Source organism: Poecile atricapillus, chromosome 14 (genome assembly GCF_030490865.1).
Source record: "Poecile atricapillus isolate bPoeAtr1 chromosome 14, bPoeAtr1.hap1, whole genome shotgun sequence".
NCBI classification, from domain to species: domain Eukaryota; kingdom Metazoa; phylum Chordata; class Aves; order Passeriformes; family Paridae; genus Poecile; species Poecile atricapillus.
In genome coordinates this window covers 16,298,649-16,313,392 of record NC_081262.1, presented here as the reverse complement: position 1 = coordinate 16,313,392, position 14,744 = coordinate 16,298,649, and the positions used below count along the sequence as shown (strand labels likewise).

The 14,744-nt window shown below is 57.9% G+C and overlaps 1 protein-coding gene across 2 annotated transcripts in view; it reads right to left on the bottom strand.

The window, feature by feature from the left end:
- The window catches only part of PRKCB (protein kinase C beta), a 109,274-nt gene extending 95,365 nt beyond the window's left edge, over positions 1-13,909 (bottom strand). For both annotated transcript variants that reach the window (XM_058849599.1, XM_058849598.1), the window contains exons 1-2: positions 13,635-13,909; positions 13,364-13,395 (exon numbers count right to left, since the gene is read on the bottom strand). In XM_058849599.1, the coding sequence (XP_058705582.1) occupies positions 13,364-13,395; positions 13,635-13,807 (205 nt within the window). In that variant the 5' untranslated portion in view covers positions 13,808-13,909. The remainder of the gene's footprint in view (positions 1-13,363; positions 13,396-13,634) is intronic.
- Between the last annotated feature and the right edge of the window lie 835 nt (positions 13,910-14,744).

The following is a 14,744-nucleotide window of genomic DNA, read 5'->3' as shown; positions in this document are numbered from 1 at the left end:
CCAGGACAGTAACTGTAAACATAGATATGTGTACATTCTTTCTGTTCCATGTCTTGTGATGGGCATCTCTCATGGCCAGTGCAGTGAGAAAGTGTTATCCTGACCATCCAATCCCTGGCTGTGGTCAAAAACCTGTAAATCCTGGGGGGAAAAATAAACTTTCTCTTTCTTTCACCACACCTCGACCTGTGTCCGTGTGATCTGTTCATCTTCAGCGGCAACAGGGGGTGATGATGATGTGGGCTGGGGGGTGATGATGTGGGCTGGGGGATCATGATGTGGGCAGGGGGATCATGATGTGGGCAGGGGGATCATGATGATGTGGGCTGGGGATGATGATGTGGGCTGTAGCACAGGGTGCTGTTCCCTTGGGTGGCCCTGGAGCAGAGCACCCACAGCACCAGCAGGCACCCACTGGAGCCTGAATTCCTTCACACAAATCCCAGCCTTGTAATTTCTGCAATTAAAAAGGGAGTTCTTCTACTGCGAGTTAAAATAGAAGTTTTTGTCACAAATTACCGGCTTTCACTCCCCTCATACCTGAGCTTAAACTGAAACTTAAATGGAAATTTACAGGAGAATGAGAAAGTGAGTCAGCCTGCCCTTCCCAACTGGCATTTATTTCCATCCTCTCGGACTCAGTTAATAGTAACAGCAGAGAAATTAAGTTTATTCCAAATTTACAAAGCCCAGAAGAGGGGAGGTGGTTTTGGAGGGAACTCCACAGCGTTGGGGCCATGGGCAGCTCCGGGATTTGTCGCTGTGCTGAGGCTCCTGGCCCTGCAGGGGATTCAGGGATCCTGGCTGCTCCGTGGGGGCTGTCCCCAGTGCTGCTGTGTGTTGTGTCACCCACGTTATCCCGCTTCCCCCACCCACACCACCCTGGGGAAACAGCTGAAATGTCCTTAAAGATAAATCAGCCTCTTCCCTCGTAACCTGCTGGGCCAAACTGCAGCCAGGTGGGAGCAGAGGGACTTCACCTCCCAGAGCCTGGCACAGAGGCCAAAGCAGCTGGGAATTGCCAGCTCTCCTTTGGGACAGGATCCGCAGCCATCCACAGCAAAGCTGAAGGTGAAAGCCAAGAGATGCTCCCACGATGAGGGGCAGGAGCTGCTCCCGAGGAGAGCCAGCCCAGGTGGCACCAGGACAGCCTGGGAGTGTCCTGCCACATCTCAGCACAAACCCTGGGGACAGAGCCCCCAACAAACCCTGGGGACAGAGCCCCAAACAAACCCTGGGGACAGAGCCCCAAACAAACCCTGGGGACAGAGCCCCAAACAAACCCTGGGGACAGAGCCCCAAACAAACCCTGGGGACAGAGCCCCAAACAAACCCTGGGGACAGAGCCCCCAACAAACCCTGGGGACAGAGCCCCAAACAAACCCTGGGGACAGAGCCCTGAACAAACCCTGGGGACAGAGCCCCCAACAAACCCTGGGGACAGAGCCCCCAACAAACCCTGGGGACAGAGCCCTGAACAAACCCTGGGGACAGAGCCCCAGGGACAGAGCCCTGAACAAACCCTGGGGACAGAGCCCTGAACAAACCCTGGGGACAGAGCCCCAGGGACAGAGCCCTGAACAAACCCTGGGGACAGAGCCCCCAACAAACCCTGGGGACAGAGCCCTGAACAAACTCTGGGGACAGAGCCCTGAACAAACCCTGGGGACAGAGCCCCAAACAAACCCTGGGGACAGAGCCCCCAACACCCAGCCTGTGACACTCGTGGGCAGCACAGGCTGAGTCTGGAGCAGGAGTCAGCCCAAGAGCGAGGGGTTTGCTCTCACTTTGCACTTGTGCAAGCTGACAGCACAGGAGAAACCAAAAAAAGTGTCCAAAACACATTTCAGAGTGTTCAGAACACCTTTTGAAGCACCTTATCCTCCAGCAGCAGCAGAGATGAGGTTCAGGAGATGCACTGCAAAGCTTCCTACCCTACTACACTGGGTCTCCTGGGTATTCAGGTCAGCACAGGGGCTGCTGGCAGAGCAGAAAAATCCTTTTAGGTACATAATAAGGGAGAATCGAATTCTGCTCCAAGGTGGAAAGACAAAAGCCATTTGTCATGCAGCATTTGCTGACAGGACATGTCCACAGTCCAGCCCTCGCCTCGCTCCCCGCAGAGCCGAGTGCTGCAAACAAAGGAGTTCACACCCAAAGGCTTTGGGACCAAGACACATTCACCCAGCTGCAGAGAGGGAAGGAATCTGAGCTACAGCTTGAAGTTATTTTAGAAAAATTCTCTACAAGGGTTCAGCACCTGACCAAAATGCAAATCACTATCATGGCTTCCTGAGCAAATGAGCTATTGCTGCATTTTTTCCAGTCCGGCAGCATCTTGCTCTGAAGATCTAATAGCAGCCCTACTGAGCAGCAGCTAATTAAAGCCTTTCCTCCTGCCAAAACCCCAGATTCAGTCTCTAAATGACCCAGTAAGTGAGACTTTTTCCACCTCAGAAGCCCTGGGAGACACCAGATCGGCAGCTCTGCCCTTGTCACCGCTGAGGCTGTGCCCTCCCTGCAGAGGCACCAAGGACTGATCCCTGCTCCTGTCCCTGCTGCTCCTCACCAGGGGATGGACACACAGCTGCAGACCCACAGCCCTCCTCTCCAGAGAGCTCCGGCCCTGAGGCTCCTCTCCATCAAAGACAAATTTGGAAATTAATGGACTGAGCTATTGGAGACGGTCCTTAGAGGCATGATTGCACAAATGTGAATTAGTCCAGTTTCAGAGGCATTCCTGGGGCAGAAATCTGCCCTGCCAGGCTGGGGAGGGGACACACAGGTCCTGCTCAGCCTTCCTGCCCTCTTGGCAGCTCTGCCATCCTCAGAAGCTCCTGGCAATTACAGATGTTGCATGAAAGGGCACTTGGCTGCGATCAGAGCCCACAAAAGCAAATTATTCCATCCAGCTCTTCAGAAACAAGTGAACGTGGAGATGTTGATCCCTTCCCTGCCAAGGCTGGCTGCCCAGGAGCCCGTACAGAACCTGGGGCAGACACCAGAAACAAAACCAGAAACAAAACCTCTGCCACAGCCCATCTCCAGCACGGGCACAGCCTGGCATGGTGTGGCACGGTGTGGCACAGCCTGGCACAGCCTGGCACGGTGTGGCACAGCCTGGCACGGTGTGGCACAGCCTGGCACAGCCTGGCATGGCCTGGCACGGTCTGGCACGGTGTGGCACAGCCTGGCACAGCTGGACAGCGCCTCTGTGCCAGGCAGCAGGGACACAGCTGTGCCCCTCCTGTCCCTCAGCTTCGCTGGGCTAAGGCCAGGCTGGGGAGCACGGGCTGGGATTGATTCCTCCTGAGCCAAGCCCAAGCCAGGCTGCTGAGGTGGGAGGCAGAGAGGAGACCCAACCCCAAACTGCTCAGTTTGGGGATAGACAAGAGCCCCCTCAGGCCTGGCCTCAGCCCCAGCCTCGGGCTCCATCCCTGGGCTCCATCCTCAGCCCAGCCCCGGTTCCATCCCCAGCCCAGCCCTGGTTCCATCCTCAGCCCAGCCCTGGTTCCATCCTCAGCCCAGCCCTGGTTCCATCCTCATCCTCAGCCCTGGTTCCATCCCCAGCCCAGCCCTGGTTCCATCCTCATCCTCAGCCCTGGTTCCATCCCCAGCCCAGCTCTGGTTCCATCCTCAGCCCAGCCCCGGTTCCATCCTCAGCCCAGCTGTGCTTCCATCCTCATCCTCAGCCCTGGTTCCATCCCCAGCCCATCCCCAGTTCCATCCTCATCCCCATCCCTGGTTCCATCCCCAGCCCAGCCCTGGTTCCATCCTCATCCCCAGCCCTGGTTCCATCCTCATCCCCAGCCCTGGTTCCATCCTCATCCCCAGCCCTGGTTCCATCCTCATCCCCAGCCCTGGTTCCATCCTCATCCCCAGCCCTGGTTCCATCCTCATCCCCAGCCCTGGTTCCATCCTCATCCTCAGCCCTGGTTCCATCTCCAGCCCATCCCCGGTTCCATCCTCATCCCCATCCCCATCCCGGGCCGGTCCCACCAGAGGCAGGAGCTGCACCTGCTCTGAGCAGCAGCCCTGAGCTGGGGCTCCAGAGCAGAGACACAGCAAATAATGACTTTGCAGTGCGTCAGGAGCTAATCCACTCAGTGATGCAAATGGGATTCATGGGCCACTTCCCCCTCACTCGGCTCCTCAGTGATATTATAAAACAATCCTGACTTCATCGCGATGTGATGTCACCGCGGCTGCAGGAAGCCACTCAGGGGAGCCAGGACGACTTTCACTCCTCTTCACCACCTCACTTTCTCATTCTTCTGCTATAATTGGAAATCATGAAAATGCATTTGTTCATGTGCTCCGAGTGCCAGCTATTCAATGTGCTTGTGCTCTCCGTTCAGACCATCCGAATAAAGGTATTTAACTGCTCCCCCCAAGGTGAAGCTATTCCTGTTGCATCCTTTCACATGGCAACAAAAGATAGGGAGGAATCCACCAGCAGGATCAGCTGGAACACACTGGCAACACAGCATGAGGAAGAGGAAGAACAGCTGAAGGCTGAGATTTAGACATCTGAATCTTTTTTAGCTTCCCTGCTGCTGACTAAATATCAAATGTAGGAAGATGAGAGCAGAACTACAAGAGACTGAAGATTTTAAACATAGAATCAGAGAATCCTGGAATGGTTTGGATTGGTAGGGGCCCTAAAGCCCATCTTGTTCCAATCCTTGCCACGGGCAGGGACAGTGGACTGCCAGGGATCCAGGGCCTGCCCACCTTTACAGGGAACAATTCCATCCCAATCTCCCATCTGACCCTGTCCAAGTCCCTCTCCTGGAGCCCCTTTAGGCCCTGGAAGGGACTCTGAGCTCTCTCCTCTGCCAGCCTGGCTCTGTGGCAGGGGGCTCCAGCCCTGGGCTCTCCCCACAGCTCCACATCCCCAAAGCCAGCCCTGAGTGACAGCACAGGCACCCGAGCACACGGCTCCTGCTCCAGAGCAGCCTCTCCCTGCACAGACACCAGCCATCCCCATCCTCACAACCACACCCCAAAAAATCACCAGCTCGTCTCCTGCTCAGAGCTGGAAAGCTTCCCTTGTTCCGAAGACTGAGCTGGGGAGGGAGCTCCCTCCCGAAGAGGAAAGCTCACAGACTGGTGGAAAAACCCAGATTTAAGTAGATGCAAAAAAGCCAATTTTCAGGGAGCTGTGCCATAACGAGCCTCAAGTTTGCAAATCCAGTAACTTCCATGTACTGGAGCTTATTAATATTGGATTTTTTGGCAGGCGCTGCCTTGTCCAGCTCGGATTAGCAGCAAGTATATTCTGCTTGTCAGATTTAAACAAGATGTATAAATCTGGCACAAAAGCAAGACCAAATATGGAAGCAAATTATTTAAATTGACAAGATGTAGCTCACAGGCATTAAGCACTCGGCAGTCGGTGCCCATCAGCTGGGGCAGGAAGGCTCCTGCTCTGGGCCACACGAGTTAAATCCTGAAAGCAAGAGGCTAACGAGGTTACCCACCCCAAACGCTCCCTGATTCCAGGATCAGCCTGGATTGGAATCTATTCCTTCTTTCCACATGATGGGAAAGAGCAGCAGGGCTGTAAACAGCTGAGGGAGTCAGCCCAAAAATCCCTGAAAAGCAAAGAGCTCGAGCAGAGCCCGAGGCCAGCGCTGGGCACGGAGCCGGGGAAGGGAGAGGGAGAGGGAGAGGGAGAGGGAGAGGGAGAGGGAGAGGGAGAGGGAGAGGGAGAGGGAGAGGGAGAGGGAGAGGGAGAGGGAGAGGGAGAGGGAGAGGGAGAGGGAGAGGGAGAGGAGGGAGAGGGAAGGGAAGGGAAGGTTCTGGCTCGCAGGAGGGGACACGGAGCAGGGCTGGGGGCTGTGCCGGGGCCATCCCCTGCTGCAGAGCAGGATGTGGCCGGGACAGCGCCCAGCAGAGCCCGGCAGCTGCCAGGGAGGAGCAGCGGGAGCACAGCTCCATCTGCCCCGCGATGCTGCGGGAGCAGAGCTGTCACGGCTCATGAAAGGCATTTCCCTGCACAGGAGCCGGCCTCAGCTGTCACAAACACGGCCAGAGCTCCAGGGGGGGAGGGCTCAGCGAGCTCCCCACCCATGAACAGGAGTCATCCTCAGCGGCAGAGGAGCGAGTGGTGCTGGCAAGTCATCAATGACAGAGTTCAGGTGCCTCCTCACACGGAGAACATTTGATTTGTTTCCTTTTTCCGACCGAGGCCAGTCTAAAACCAGGATGGATCGATCCCTCGGAGCCTGCATCAAATCCACGAGCCCAGGAGTGGCCCTGGAGAGCCAAACAAGCCAAACAAGCCACCTGCACACAGGAGGGAGCTGCTTGGCCACAGCTCCAGCCCAGCCTTGGCCACCCTCTCCAGAGGGGACACACGTTTGGGGTGCTGAGAGAAGGATGTCCCCCAGGACACAGCTCCATCCCCCACGGGCACCCCGGGAGCTGCAGTCCCTCACCACAGCCAAGGACATTCCCTTCCCTTCCCTTCCCTTCCCTTCCCTTCCCTTCCCTTCCCTTCCCTTCCCTTCCCTTCCCTTCCCTTCCCTTCCCTTCCCCTTCCCCTTCCCCTTCCCCTTCCCTTCCCTCTCGGCTCCTTGGTGGGACACAGAGGAGGGAGCAGAGCATTCCCCGGGTGAGGGAATCCCATCAGGATCCCGATCCCCTGGGTGAATCCAGCCCCTGCAGGGCTCTGGGTGCAGGCTGTGGTTTGGAACCGTGCCCTCCCTTCCCGGGATGAGCTACAGCCAGCACAGCCACTTCTGGGCATTGCTTCTGCTTAACACAGAACTTGGCTGCTGCCAACCACCACCGGAGCTTTCTTCCTGTCTCCCCCGTCCCCTCTGTGGCTCTGGTGGAAAAACTGACTTCCTGCAGCTGGCTCCTGCAGGACAGGGCCAGCCAGGGTCGCGTCTCTGCTGGGGCAGCAGCGCCCGGCACCAGCCCTGATGGGGCTGAAGAGCTCCGGAGGGATTTTCACCTTCACCCCCTGGGTCACTGTCTGCAAAACTCAGGCAGGTTCTGTGTCAGTTTACATCCCTGATGTCCATGTCACCTCCCTGCCTCCAGGGACTGCTGGCCATGGCACAGAGGCCACCAGCACCAGCCCAGACCAGCAAGGGAGGGCTGGAGGGGTGGGCTGAGAGCTGGGGAACAGCAGCCCACAGCTGTCCTTTCCCTGAAGAAAGGGAAACCCAAGGGACAGCCCTTGTCTCTGTCACCCTCGTGCCCAGATGCCCCAGCCCCACCTCTCTGTTCAGGTACCAGGGCTGAGGGCACGGTGCCAGCCCAGGGAGCCCTTGCAGGGTCCCACTCCACGGAGCACAGGACCTGTGGTTTCTCCTAAATCTCAAAGTATGGGACAAAACCATTCCAGGGGATGCTCAACTCCTTGGCCAGGCTTCATTTCCTGCAGCATCATCTGGCAGGTCTGGAGGGGCTCCCTGTGCTCTGTCCCTGCCCTCAGCAGCTCTGGGGACACCATCCCCCAGGGCTCTGGGGACACCATCCCCCAGGGCTGTGGGGCAGCACACGGGGCTGGCACCCCAGGGCAGCATCCAGGAGCCCCCACAAGGGCTCCTGACTTTGTTTTATTGCCTTTTCCTAAGAGCTCGTTTTGGACAGTCTGCAGCCCTCAGAGAGCACAAGGAACACGCTGCCCAAGCACCTGTGGGTACTGTTCCCCCACCAGGAGCTCCTTACTCACCCTTTGCTGAGCTACAGACTCGCAGGACAATGACTCATGAGGCCACTCTGGTGGGCTGAACCTCACCAGCACCCCCAGCACACTCTGTGCTGCCCTGAGCTGGACCACAGGCACACAGAGACCACCAGCCCAGGGCCCTGGGCAGCACCAACCCTCTCACAGCTGCAGGAAAAGCCACCCAAACACTTCTCCTGGGCATGATCCCACCCCAGCCACCACTGCAAACATCCACACAGCTCAGGGGAAAGCACTCCAACCTTCCCCTTCTGTCCACACCCCTCATAACTGATACAGGCAGTCCTGCCCTCGCTGAATTAGGGCACAGCCAGACGTTAATTTCTGTCCCTGTGATCGTGCCACTTATCCACTGATGGATCCACGGGGCCTGGATGGCACTGAGGAGCCTCTCCAGCGTTTTCAGCTATTTGCCTGTTGAGCTGCAGGAGGAGGAGGAGGAGCTGTGCTGGCTGGGAAGGCGGGAGGGCAGCAGCCCACAGCAAGGGCTTGCGCAACTCCCCTCCCTCCAGTTCCTCCAGAAACCCCAGCAGAATTCACACCAAGTTTTGGGAGCAGATTCAAGCCCACCTCCTGTTCACAGCAGACACCAAACCCTCAAGGTCTCGCTCCGTTTCACAGCATCTTCTGCTGGTGCCAAGGCAGGTGAGTGCCCACCCACAGCTCGCTGGCAGTGAAGGATGCCCGTCACACCCTGCCAGGGACCCGTGTGCCGCAGGAATCTGGAGGATCACATGCGTGTGAGCGAGCAGGCGTGCAGAAATGCCTGCACTGTTTGCTGAGAAGTCTCCTTAGAGACAGCCCAGGCATTAAATTCCCCAGGAGGACTCAGTAGCTGGAGAATAATCGCGGCAGAGGCTCAGGACTGGGGTGGTTTAACCTCTGCAGTGGTGTCAGAGCCAGCAGGCAGATGTGCTGCAAACCCTCCTCAAGGCCACCCCGAGGCACCCAAATGCCCACGGGCCAGCTCCAAACCTCCCAGGCAGCATCCTGAGGCTGGCACCAGGCAGCAACGGATGCCCGGGAAGGAAACAGACCACCTCATCATCCGGGCCCGAGAGCATTTTAGGATGACAGCTAGCTCCGGAGATAAGAGAGAAAAATCCACCCTTCAGCTGCAGGGGGGAGGGAAAGAAAAACCACTTCCACTGCGAGACTGGGGGCTGGACCGAGCTGTGCCTGCCCAGCCCTGGCTCTGCCACAGGGGCTGCACGGCCCAGCTGCCTCCAGAACATCTTCCTCCAGAGCCCCTCTCCCTCCAGAGCCCCTCTCCCTCCAGAACATCTTCCTCCAGAGCCCCTCTCCTTCCAGAGCCCCTCTCGCTCCAGAACACCTCTCTCCAGAGCCCCTCTCCCTCCAGAACATCTTCCTCCAGAGCCCCTCTCCTTCCAGAACATCTTTCTCCAGAGCCCCTCTCCTTCCAGAGCCCCTCTCCTTCCAGAGCCCCTCTCCTTCCAGAGCCCCTCTCCTTCCAGAGCCCCTCTCCTTCCAGAGCCCCTCTCCTTCCAGAGCCCCTCTCCTTCCAGAGCCCCTCTCCTTCCAGAGCCCCTCTCCCTCCCCAGCCCCTCTCCCCCCCGCAGGTATCAGGCAGAGCAGGGCAGCACAAGCCAGACCAGCCCAGGTGCTGGAAGGGCAGGAGCTGCTGATGTCCACAGGTTCCCGTGTCCTCTGTGCCCTGCAGCACCGCCCTGCACCCAGAGCTGCGTGCAGAAAACCCTCCGAAATCATGTTTCCAATTTCTGCGGCATTATATAATTAGCATCATTTGTGTTGCAAAAGTAATTGCAGTAACATTTTTAATTAGTCTATTTGAACACTAACATTGCTCCAGTGTGCATAATATGTTGACACGAAATTACTGGGTTTGAGGCAACTCCGAATGATTGGAGTTTGTTTTGCTTTTGTTTCTTACTTGTTTAACACAGTCAATAAGAGCCGGCGCTGAACGGGGCCGAGCTCAGCCCGCAGAGGGGCTCGAGCTGCAGGGGAAAGCAAAGTGTGATGGGTTTCACTTCCGTCTGGGGAGAGGAAGGGTGGCTTGTGGAGGCACTGAACGAGACAGAAATACTTGCTTGAGAGGTAAGGCCTGGCTGACATTTTCCAGCTGCTCAGTTCTGCTCTCAGATGTTGTCTCGTGAACACACAAAACAGAAGGAGAGCGCTGGCCTTGGAGGACAGGGAGAGGAAAACCTGGAGGGAGGAATTCTGTGTGGTATAAAGTTTGGAAGGAGATCTAATCTGAAGGGTTTCTTTGCTTACTGAGTCATAAGCAGGCACAAGAAGAAAACATTTTCCCCAGAAAAGTTACTGCATCCAAGCACCCATTACCAAATGGTGCTTTTTTTTTTTTCTCTTTTCTCTTCGAGAAGAATCAAGATTCTCCTTTCCAAGATCTTTTCTACATTGTACACAGGAAAGCAGTGACAGATGCAGGTTATTTTTTGCTCTCGAGTGTGAATCGTGTTCCACTGCTCCTCACCTCTGCCCGGGTCCCCAGGGTGAGAGCCCAGCCCAGCCCCAGCGACCCCGGGCTGAGCAAAACCAGCTCCTGGGACACATCCTGACCCTCAAAGGGACCCAGAGCTGCCTGGACTGCAGGAGAAACAGCCCCGAGGATGCCAAGGCGGGGGAAACAGCAGGAAACAGCAAGCTGCCAGTTCCCAAGCACATTCCCAGAAGGCGACCGAGAACTTCGCTCCCAAAAGCTTTCAAACCCATTCCCTTTCCTTTCCCATCCTACGGCACTTCCTACGTCAGGAGAACCGAGACTTGGCCACTTGTTCCTTCCGCAGACACCGAGGGGCTGCTCCCTCCTCCCCTCCCCAGACATTCCTGCCTGGATGAACCCCCAGACCCCACAAGAAGGGGAGAACACGGACTCTCCTCTCTCTGTCTCTGTCCCTTCCAGCCAGAGCAGGGCCAGAAATCCCCTCTGTACCCCTGAGAGGCGGCCAGGAGGCATCGAGCCCGTCTCAGGAAAGCTCTCATCCCCCTGGCAGCTCCGGGCACATCCTTCAGCTTCCAACAGCCACGAGATACTGATTTGTTTTTGTTGCCCTGCCAGGAGCAGCCCTGGAGCCCAGAGCTCCGCTGCCCACAGCCCGGACACTTTCTGGCTCACACAGCCACGTTGGCCCAGGAAGTCTTGAGATGCGCACAAGGATAAGGAGGAGATTGTGTGCCAGGATAAGAAACACATTAGCAGGCAATTAAGTGGCATTTGTGGTACCATTAGTATTTAAAGCTACAAAGAGTCAGTTTCTGCTAACTTCCTGCCAAAAGTCACAAGTAATGAGCTAATTAACAATCTAATTATTTCAAATGCCCTAGAAAGAAATCAGGGCGCAGGTGAACCTACTTAAAGCGATCACAGCAGTAGGAACAGCTGAGAGCACACAAGTCTGTGCCCCAGCTGGATTTCCAGCCATCCCACAGCACAACGGGACGAAACACTCGGGGAAGTTGTTAAAGTTGAATTAAAAGTTGATTTTTTTTCCTGTGTTCACTAGAGGGAGAGGTAGACCCTCACTCCAGAGCTTCCTGCCAGCCCTGGGATTTTCTTCCTCCGTGTCAATATTTGCCAAGTTGAACAGCAGCTGCAGCACAGCCTGCGGGTTACAAACCCGAAGCTGGAGGTGTCTGCAGAGCCCAGCCCGGCTCCCCTGGCACAGCTGAGCAGGGCAATGCCAGCCCTGGCACCCTCAGCTCTGCCTCCCAGCAGGCCGAGCCCGGGGCAGCCGTGATGCCAGAGCGGATGGCAGTGGGAGAGAGCCCTGAGCTCACCTGCCAGGCTGGGAACACCCTGCAGGGAGGCACGGCGTGTCCCCAGGCCTCAGCTGCCTTCACCTGGGCACCCCAGCACCCCACGGCTCTGGGGAAACCCACGGCTCACTGATTTCAGGAAGGTAAAGACGGGGCTGGTCTGCAGAGCTGGATCCGCAGAATTCCCCGTTGCACAGGGAATATTCCCTGCGGCACACTGACGCCTGTAACACCACAGTGAGCTGGAAAGGGCTTCCTTAAGGCAGAAAGGGATGTCACAGCCCGGTCACACAGCCTCGGGGTGTCACTGAGCACAGGGGGCTCCTGGCAGTGCCGCTGCTGTCCCTGCAGCTCAGCGCTCCCAGCCCACCTGCCGCCCTAACTCTGCCTGAACACAGCCAAGGATAAACCCTGGAGCAAGAGCGCAGTTACAGCTTTGGATAACAGCTCCTGCCAGCCAGGAGAGGCTTGGAAAGGCGCCAGTTACCCGACACTGGATGCTGTAGGTAGAACGAGCAGGGCTCTGGAAGGAACGCAGGCAAACCCTGCCGGGCCAGTGCGTGGTCCCCACCTGCTCCACCGCACGCTCCGGGTTTCATGGACATTGTGTTTGCACAAACACACCCTCACTGTAAGGAAAACCAGGGAATTCACAGCCAGGCAAGCCTGGGAAAACCCAAAACAGAGATCCGAGGGGCACAGAATTCCTCTCGGTAACGCGAGTGAGCTGCCCATGTGTGAAACCTCAGGTACCAGGGGAAGCTGTGACCTTGAGAAACAGCCCTAGGACACGTTTTAGTCTCCATATCCACTTTCCTCTGACTGTCAACACCTGTCCAGGCCTCCAGGCAGGGGTTTGGGAGGTGGCACGGAGATGTTTTGGCATTTTAAGGTTACACGCGTGTGGCAAGCGTTAAGCATGAGTAACAGCATTTAAATTGGACCAGCCTCACACTGCTCGTACAGGCAGCTGCAGGGATGCTCCTGAGAGCTCCCGAGGCACAGCCCCCCTACAGGAGCCCCAGCCCCACCCCAGCACCTCGCACCGAGTGTGCCACTCCAAACCCCAAGGACAGCTGTGAAGAGAAGCCTTTTAGAGCTCTAAAGCGGGTTTGTTTTCATGCCAAGTACCTCAGCTTGGGAGTCAGCCACCCACCAAAATAAAACTCAGTCCCAAATATTCACAAAAGCAGAATTTCACTGCCTGCAGCTGCGAGCAGCAGCCCCGTCTGAACCCCACACAGGTGGGACCCACAGGACAGGGCGAGCTGCGAGCAGGAGCAGCCCCCAGCTGGGCTGGCTACAACAGCAACCACAGAACGCCTGGGTAATTCAGCAGAATTTCCCGAGGGGACATCCCAGATCCCTGAAGAGCCCCTCCAGAATCCCGGCATTACCAGAACAAAGAAATATGGTCATAGTAACCCGGCTACTGCAACATGTTTTCTTATAAAGCCTCATTTTTTTCCCCAGCAACACAACTAAGCCATTCAAGTGCTCGCCGGCTGCGCAGTTCCAGCCGCGGAGCAGCCCTCGCCCAGCCCGTTCGCCAGCCAGACACATGTTTTGGTGTTAAGTCTATTAAAAACAAACTCCCCTCGGCCTTTTTCGGGGGATTTAGCTGAAGTCCTGGGCGCTTATCTCTGCTAACGAGACCCGACCGGCTTAAAGGCAGCGACTAGTTGCTGGGTTGGTTTAAAAAATGACTAAGCTGCTTCCCGGGGCGGCGGGGATGCTCGGCCCGGGGCGGCGGGGATGCTCGGGCCGGGGATGCTCGGGCCGGAGATGCTCGGGCCGGAGATGCTCGGGCCGGAGATGTTGCCCGCAGGGAGATGCGGGGCCGGTCCCGGGGGCGGACACGGAGCCCCTCGGCCCGCCCGGCAGCGCGACACTCACCTTGACACTGGAAGCCCTGCTTGCCGAAGCCCCTGCGGAGAGAGAGGCGGAGTGAGACACCGGCCCCGCAACGACCCTGCCCGGAGCCGCCGGCCGGAGGGGAGCGGGCACCGGGGGAGCGCGGTGGGATGCGGGGGATGAGGGGAGCCGGGACGGGAGGAGAGGGGGGCCCGGAGCACGGCGAGCATGAGCCCCAGCGAGCTCATCAAGGAGGGATGTCCCGCCGAGCCGGCGTCCCGGAGCGGCTGCGGCGCTCCGGGGGAAGGCTCACCAGATGAAGTCGGTGCAGTGGCTGCAGAAGGTGGGCTGCTTGAAGAACCGCGCCGTGAACTTGTGGTTCTTCACCTCGTGCACGTTCTTCTGCCGCAGGGCGCCCTTGCGGGCGAAGCGCACCGGGCCCTCCTCGCCCTCGGGGGCCGGCGCTGCCGCGGGCGGCTCGGCCATGCTGCGCGGGGGCTGCGGGCCCGGCCCGGCCCGCTCCGCTGCTCCGCCGGGGCTGCCGCTGCTCCGGCCGCGCTCGGGGCCGCTGCCCGCAGCTGGCGGGAGGCTCCGACACCGCCCGCCGCCGGGCCACGCCCCTCATTTACATTCGGCACGCCCCGCCCTCATCTGCATCGCCGGCCACGCCCCCCGCGCCTCGCGGCGCTGCGAGCCACGCCCCCCGCGCCTCGCTGCGGCCACGCCCCCATATTTGCATAATGATTTGCATGGGGCCCGGCACGGCCCTTCATTTGCATAGAGCATCTGCATCCCGCGGGAATGCGCGGGGAAACCGGGAACGGACAGGGATGGACACCGGGAATGGACAGGGATGGACACCGGGAATGGACAGGGATGGACACCGGGAACAGACAGGGATGGACACTGGGTACAGACAGGGATGGACACTGGGAATGGACAGGGATGGGCACCGAGAATGGACAGGGATGGACACTGGGAATGGACAGGGATGGACACTGGGTACAGACAGGGATGGACACTGGGAATGGACAGGGATGGGCACCGAGAATGGACAGGGATGGACACTGGGTACAGACAGGGATGGACACTGGGAATGGACAGGGATGGACACCGGGAATGGACAGGGATGGACACTGGGAATGGACAGGGATGGACACCGGGAACAGACAGGGATGGACACTGGGTACAGACAGGGATGGACACCGGGAATGGACAGGGATGGACACTGGGTACAGACAGGAATGGACACCAGGAATGGACAGGGATGGACACTGGGTACAGACAGGGATGGACACTGGGTACAGACAGGGATGGACACTGGGAATGGACAGGGATGGACACCGGGAACGGACAGGGATGGACACTGGGTACAGACAGGGATGGACACCTGGAATGGACAGGGATGGACACTGGGAATGGA